The sequence below is a fragment of the Bos indicus x Bos taurus genome, chromosome X (genome assembly GCF_003369695.1).
Source record: "Bos indicus x Bos taurus breed Angus x Brahman F1 hybrid chromosome X, Bos_hybrid_MaternalHap_v2.0, whole genome shotgun sequence".
NCBI lineage: Eukaryota > Metazoa > Chordata > Mammalia > Artiodactyla > Bovidae > Bos > Bos indicus x Bos taurus.
The window spans coordinates 68,854,025-68,861,247 of NC_040105.1; the positions used below are offsets into that span (position 1 = coordinate 68,854,025).

The 7,223-nt window shown below is 39.9% G+C and overlaps 1 protein-coding gene across 2 annotated transcripts; it reads left to right on the forward strand.

Annotated features, from left to right (window-relative positions):
• The first annotated feature begins 535 nt into the window (after positions 1 to 535).
• On the forward strand, positions 536 to 5,150 carry PBDC1 (polysaccharide biosynthesis domain containing 1). Of its 2 annotated transcripts, XM_027534386.1 has the most exons (6): positions 536 to 699; positions 790 to 855; positions 2,076 to 2,135; positions 2,883 to 3,023; positions 3,983 to 4,094; positions 4,403 to 5,150. In XM_027534386.1, the coding sequence occupies exons 1-6, from the start codon at positions 670 to 672 to the stop codon at positions 4,651 to 4,653; spliced, it is 660 nt and encodes a 219-aa protein (XP_027390187.1). In that variant the 5' UTR covers positions 536 to 669; the 3' UTR covers positions 4,654 to 5,150. The 2 variants fall into 2 exon arrangements, with proteins under 2 accessions (XP_027390187.1, XP_027390188.1); XM_027534387.1 differs by lacking the exon at positions 790 to 855 and having other exon boundaries at positions 541 to 722.
• Positions 5,151 to 7,223: the final 2,073 nt, after the last annotated feature.

Consider the following 7,223-nt stretch of genomic DNA (forward strand, 5'->3'; position numbering starts at 1 on the left):
TTTGTAGGAGAAGGCAATGGCACCCCACTCCAGTACTCTTGCCTGGAAAATCCCATGGATGGAGGAGCCTGGAAGGCTGCAGTCCATGGGGTCGTTGAGGGTCGGACACGACTGAGCGACTTCACTTTCACTCTTCACTTTCATGCATTAGAGAAGGAAATGGCAACCCACTCCAGTGTTCTTGCCTGGAGAATCCCAGGGACGGGGGAGTCTGGTGGGCTCCCGTCTACGGGGTCGCACAGAGTCGGACACGACTGAAGTGACTTAGCAGCAGCAGCAGCAGCTTCTTTGTAACTTAGTTGCTGATTGGGGTATTGCGAAGTGTGTCTGTCCCCAACGAAAAGGGGTGTAAGCACAAATGGAAAATGTAAATTTGAATAACAGCAGGATAGTGCAGCGGGGATGCGAAATTTACATTTGAACCACCTCCTAGTGCTCCAGCAGCCATCTAAGCCACACCTTTGTTCCTGAGCAGGGCGAGCGAGGAGGGGCCTGGGAGTATCGCCTCTAGGCGAGGGAGGGTGTGGCGCAGGCGCAGGCGCATGCGCAGGCGCAGTCGGGTGAAAGTCGCTCTTGCCCGCCCTGCGTTTTTAACCAACGGAAAACCGAGGAAGGAGTACGGCAAAAGTCATTTTCGGAGAAGTGGGACCACGCTTTGTGGGCTGCAACATGGAGGCCACCGGTGGACCTGAGGAGTTGGTGAGACGTTGCTCTGTTGTCGGGTGAGTGGGGAAGCCGAGTTGGGTCGAACCTCGAACGTTCCTTCCCTATCTCTTTTTCCTTTCCTAGGTTTCCGGGGAACTGGTGTCAGTGGCACATGCTCTTTCTCTCCCAGCCGAGTCTTATGGCAACGATGTGAGTATGACTCACCCACAGCTTCCACTAACCCAGCTATCCTGGGTTAGTCTGTAGGGCTCGCGACCAAATTGTAACCCCCTACCCAATTATCTTCCGTAGACTTCCTGTGTCTGACAGAAACTGCGCCTTTCAATTAATTCTAATCTTTTCGGTCCCCAGAAGCAGGCCTAATGCGAATAGGGGTAGTTCCCAAACTGTACCGCACTTTAGAGTTACTTGGGAATCTTTTAAATATCCCAGTGTTCAGGTTGCAATCCATCCTAGTTAAATCACAATATCTCGGAGGAGAGAGTCAGCAATCAGTTTTTTAAAGGTCCCAGGGTGGTTCCATTGTGCAGTAAAGTTCACTGGTCTCTGGTTTAGATCCTAAGGAGAAAGCCCATGATGTATTTTGAGTTATAAGACACACGGACATGGAAATAACGATAACGCTTTAATAATAATGTGATGTATGCTGGTAGATTGGCGGATCAGGGTATAAGATCCGAAGGAGTTTAGCCAAAGAAGAAACCCTAAGGACTCAGACAGTAGAGGAAGACCGCTGAGGAAGTGGTTATTGAACTGGATCTCCAAAGTGTAGATGGACAAAGGCATGGATTGGCAGTCAGGAAAAGGGCATGGTCTAAGGCATGGAGGTAAAAATGCAGTTTTTTTTTTTATGGAGTCAATGAAATAAATTCGTCTATTTGGTGTAAGAGATTCCAATGAAACAGGTGCTTTGTAAGGCTTTTTATAATCTAGCCTGCTTCATGATACTGATTAATTTCTAAGTATTGTAGGATAGGGAATTGGCTATCTGATAAACACAAATGATGGGTTATGACATACTAGTCTTAAATGTGAAGAGTAACCTCACTTCTGCTATCTTACTTTGTCCTTAGTGGCGTATGTGGTATTTCAGTTTTAAAATGATTTAACTCAGTCCTGAGATGATTTATCTGCTGCTTTATGTAGTCTTCTATACTTTCACTAACTGCTGGGGAGACAGCCAGTGGCTCGTTTTGTTTATTAGGCTGTGTAGGTTTTCTTTTGGTTGTCATAAGGACAAAAGGATTATTACATTTTCCAGACTCACTAGTCCAGTTTTTAACCTTGATAGTAACACCAAACTTGGTAGCCCTCTTGAACATTAACTAGACATCCACAGACTTTTTAAATTTGTTCTTTAGTAGCAAGATTAGGTGAGTTCTGACCTGGCGTTCTTCACTCCTTTGCAGCCTGATATTGAAATGGCTTGGGCCATGAGAGCAATGCAGCATGCTGAAATCTACTACAAAGTGAGTTGTCTATGTTCTTTATGAAGCAGAATTAAATATGTAATTGCAGTGTATAATGCTCTGCTAAGCACCATTCTCAGTAAGTTAAATACTTGTGTTTTGGAGATAATTTTTATTACTCTAAAATATTATCTACAGAGAACCAGGGGTATGGAAGTGAATTTTGCTTTGACAGTGAGGAGTTGTGCTTCTTTGCCCAGTGTTCTGTTGCTAACCAGCAAAAGGATGTCTGACCCATGCTGCAGCAGCTGCTGCTGCTTAATTGCTTCAGTCGGGTCCGACTCCGTGTGACCCCATGGGCTATAGCCCACCAGGCTCCTCTGTCCATGGAATTCTCCAGGCAAGAGTACTGGAGTGGGTTGCCATGCTCTCCGGATCCAGGGGATCTTTCCAGCCCAGGGATCAAACCATGGTCTGCATTGCAGGCAACTTCTTTACCACTGAGCCACCAGGGAAGCTTTTCTGGCCCCTAGTAGGCACTAAATAAATGTTTCTTGACTTAATAAACAACCCACAGAGGGTAATAACCAGGCATTACTAGGACCAAAGTAGTTTAAATTGATGGAAAGGACTGTAGTATATTATGGCTCTTTAGAATTATGTCATGATTTCATCTGAAACCTAGGCTGTCTATATATTCTAATGAACTCTCCTGCCCTGAGAACCATGAGGAATTTTGGGGGAAGAAGGGACAGAAATATAGCGAATTAGAGACTGGCATCTGTATGTTGTCTTACTCTCTGGCAGCTGATTTCATCAGTTGACCCACAGTTCCTGAAACTCACCAAAGTGGATGACCAAATCTATTCTGAGTTTCGGGAAAATTTTAAGAATCTCAGGATAGATATACTGGATCCAGAAGAGCTCAAATCAGAATCAGCTAAAGAGGTAAGAATCCTCTCTTTTAAATATTGCCTAGCATCTGATCAACAATTATTGATCATGAATACATTTTTATATCTTTAGACTTGGGGGTGGGTTGTTTTAAGGCAAATATGTAAAGAAGCAGGGCTTTTATGTAGTTTAATAAACTAATATGTTATTAAATGAATGTTTTTCTGGTTTATGGATTTTTCATGTTCACTGAATATGGGTTTTTTTCCACTTTGGTGTGGACCTTTTGTCACTACACACCTAGCTCTTTCAGAGGAGAAGGAATGAATTTTTTTTATGTGAGTAGTTTAACCAGAAGGCTTAGATAGAAGATTGGCAAATAGAGTACAGATAGGTGTTTGAGTCCTCTGGATTTAAGATCATATCACAAGCTGTGGATAACTGGAAAACTTGTGTTTTGCATTGCTTACTTGATTATCTTCTACTTTTACAGAGCACTAAAATGCTTATACTTAGGAAATGGTTTTCCTTGAGAGTAGACTCTTGGCTTATGAAGAATGAAAACTTTTAACTCTAAGCAGGCTGTTACTGATCTTTGGAAAACTGCCTTTGTTGAATGGACTTCTTTCTTAAAATTTAACTTTGTGACTTTGGGCCTAATTCCTGCCTTCTTTGTCTTATTTGTGCTTCAGTGGGAATGAGTAACCATTTTGGGCTGAACTAGCCAATAACTTAAAACAGAGAATATACTTAAGAAATTAAAATTTAATTCTCTTCTTTAGACAAGGATTTAAGTATTTTATCAGATTTAAATATTGCTCATGTTGGAAAATGCCACTTAAAGATGCCAAAGATAGCACAGAAACTCATAGCTAGTGAAACTAGCAATCAGCTCAATTCTAGTCTCTTTCACTGTGGTTATTTTCCTTACTGGGGAAATGGAAGCCCCTCTCCTGGCCTGACTTCACCAGCCTCCTGCATTTTTAGCTAAGATATCTTTTTTGCCTTTATAGAAGTGGAGGCCATTCTGCTTGAAGTTTGATGGGATTGTGGAAGACTTCAACTATGGTACTTTGCTGCGACTGAACTGTTCGCAGGGCTACACTGAAGAAAACACCATCTTTGGTGAGTTTCTTGCCTCTGGGATTGTTTCTGAATAAGGAGAGTGAGGGGTCTGGTTTTACTGATGAATCAATGACATGGATGGTTTGGGAATCATTTTGTTATAACTTTAAAGATCATATTACTGTATCTTGAGTAACTGGAGATAGATTAAGTATTTTCAGCTTCATTTAGTATAGGATTAGAATTCCACATCTCTGAATCTTATGACTACTTGAATGCTTTGTATGTTAGTTCAACTTTGTCAGTTTACACTAGGTTTAGAAAATTAGCTAAGACTAGGACAATAATCAATTCTATTCACCTTTCAGCACCCAGGATACAATTTTTTGCCATTGAAATTGCTCGGAATCGAGAAGGTTATAACAAAGCAGTTTATACTGGTATTAAGGAAAAAGAAGAGAAAGAAGCCAGCAATGGAGGAGACAAAGGAGCCAACAGCAGAGGAGAAGAAGAAAAAGGAGCCAACAGAGAAGGAGAAAAAGAGAAAACCAACGAAAGAGAAGAAAAAGAGAAAGAAGCCTGCAAAGAAATCAGCAAAAGTAGTGAAACAACTATGTGAGGTAGTTAGGGAACAGCACTCTAGAAGCTATGATTCAAGTGAGTCTGCAAGTATCATGTTGCTACTTGCATAGGTCCCTATGGTCAAATGTATTAATATCTCCTTTTTTAGTGGAAGGACCTGCAAAAGGACATCTTTCTGGCCTAATTATCAGAAACTACAGTGGTTGTTCTCTTGTGTGAACTGGCTTGAAGACCATTGGTGGGGTCTTAGTTGATGGTTTGTTGGTTCACACCACCAGTCAAGTAAGGAATTTTGTAAATAAATTTCTTTTGGTTCTTATGACTATATATCTGTGACTGACTTTTAAAAGATATTGAGAATTATTTGACACGATTTTTTTAGTGCATAATCTTTGTCATGTCTTATATATAATGATTTATGTTTATTTCTCAGGGCTTCTCACTGCTTCCTGTAGTGAAGTTCATTTAAACCTGTAAAGTTGCACATGGTTTTGGATTAGAAATTCTTACATAAAATTGACTGTTGCTGTTTGAGTAGCTTTCTGATTTTATTTGCTATATTTCTCAAAAGATTTGATAAATACTCTACAGGGATAATAGCAGCAGCCTGAATCTGTCAGACAGGGAAACACTGCAGTTCACATTCGAGGAGCAAGAGACTAGACCTGCTTTAGTACCTGCTTTTCTTTTGTAACCACGTTGTTACCTGAAATACAGCAGAAATTAATAATGAAATACAAAGCTTAGTAGAGGGCTTTCCTTTTATAGTACTATGGACAATAGCATGTATACATTAAATACAAAATGAACATATTTCTAAATGGTATTTTGTCAGACTTCAAAAATAGACCAAGTGATTTTGTATGGATGGGGGGAAGTTCCTTCTCATCTAATGACTTTTAAGAGTGCATGTTTTTAGTTATCTTTAGAAATGTAGAGATTTGTGCATGTCCCCATAGACATACTGACTTTGTTTGCTAAAACTAGTTAGAGGAAGCTGCAGTGTTTATATGCATACAGTAAATACTCTTAAAAGTCTAACCACAGCATGATCATTCAAGAAAAGATATACCAGAGCAGAGGAGGGTGAATGAGACTTTTTTTCCCTCAGTGGACACAGAAGACAAAAGTTAAAATGAATGAGTTATCCCTTAGGTAAGAGCTACACTAAAGATGCACGCAGCCAGCAGAAACAATTGTGCACAAAGCAAATAGGTTTCTCCACGAATTCTCTTGGGCCAGTTCTTAAAAGCTTTTTAAACATCTGTTAAAGTTTTCATTTTATAGAATATATTTTTAAAAAGGTAGAGTGTTAATATAACATAGTAGGTGGACTTTTTGAGATTAAGAACATGCTTTACTTTATTAAACTTTCTCTTTGATTTTACAGAGAATATGAAACATACTGTTGAAAGTCACATTGCTTTAAAACAATAGGCATCTGTCTATAAACTAGGTTATAAAAGGTGGTAAGAAGAAGGGAAGTAAGAACACAGAATACTTTGTGCTAACCATTTGATTTTTTTAAATTAATTTATTCTAATTGGAGGCTAATTACAGTATTGTGGTGGTTTTTGCCATACATTGGCATGAATCAGCCATGGGTGCACATGTGTCCCCCTATCCTGAACACCCCTCCCACCTTCCACTCTATCCCTCTGGGTTGTCCCAGAGCACTGGCTTTGAGTGCCCTGCTTCATGCATCAAACTTGGACTGGTGGTCTATTTTACATATGGTAATATACATGTTTCAATGCTGTTCTCTCAAATCATCCCACCCTCGCCTTCTCCCAGAGTTCAAAAGTCTGTTCTTTACATCTGTGTCTTTTTTGCTGTCTCGCATATAGGGTCGTCATTACTGTTTTTCTAAATTCCATATATGTGCGCTAATATACTGTATTGGTGTTTCTCTTTCTGACTTCACTTTGTATAATAGGCTTCAGTTTCATCCACCTCATTAGAACTAACTCAAATGCATTCTTTTTTATAGCTGAGTAATATTCCATTATATGTACCACAACTTCCTTATCTATTTGTCTACCGATGGACATCTAGGTTGCGTCCATGTCCTAGCTATTGTAAATAGTGTTGCAATGAACATTGGGGTACACATGTCTCTTTTAATTCTGGTTTCCCCAATGTGTATGCCCAACAGTGGGATTGCTGGGTCATATGGCAGTTCTATTTCCAGTTTTTTAAGGAATCTCCACACCGTTCACCATAATGACTGTACTAGTTTGCATTCCCACCAAGAGTGTAAGAGGGTACCCTTTTATTTACACACTCCAGCATTTATTGTTTGTAAACTTTTTGATGGCAGCCATTCTGACCAGCGTGAGATGAAACATCATTGTGGTTTTGATTTGCATTTCTCTGATAATGAATGATGTTGAGAATCTTTTCATATGTTTCTTAGCCATCTGTATGTCTTCTTTGAAGAAGTGTCTGTTTAGTTCTTTGGCCCACTTTTTGATTGAATTGTTTATTTTTGATTTTGAATTGATCAAAAGGGGTAATATTCTGAGTGAGTCTGGCATAATCAGGTGAGACATTAAAGGAGACAAGAAACAGCAGCAGATGTTCTGTTGACCTTGAAGAAGCAAACAG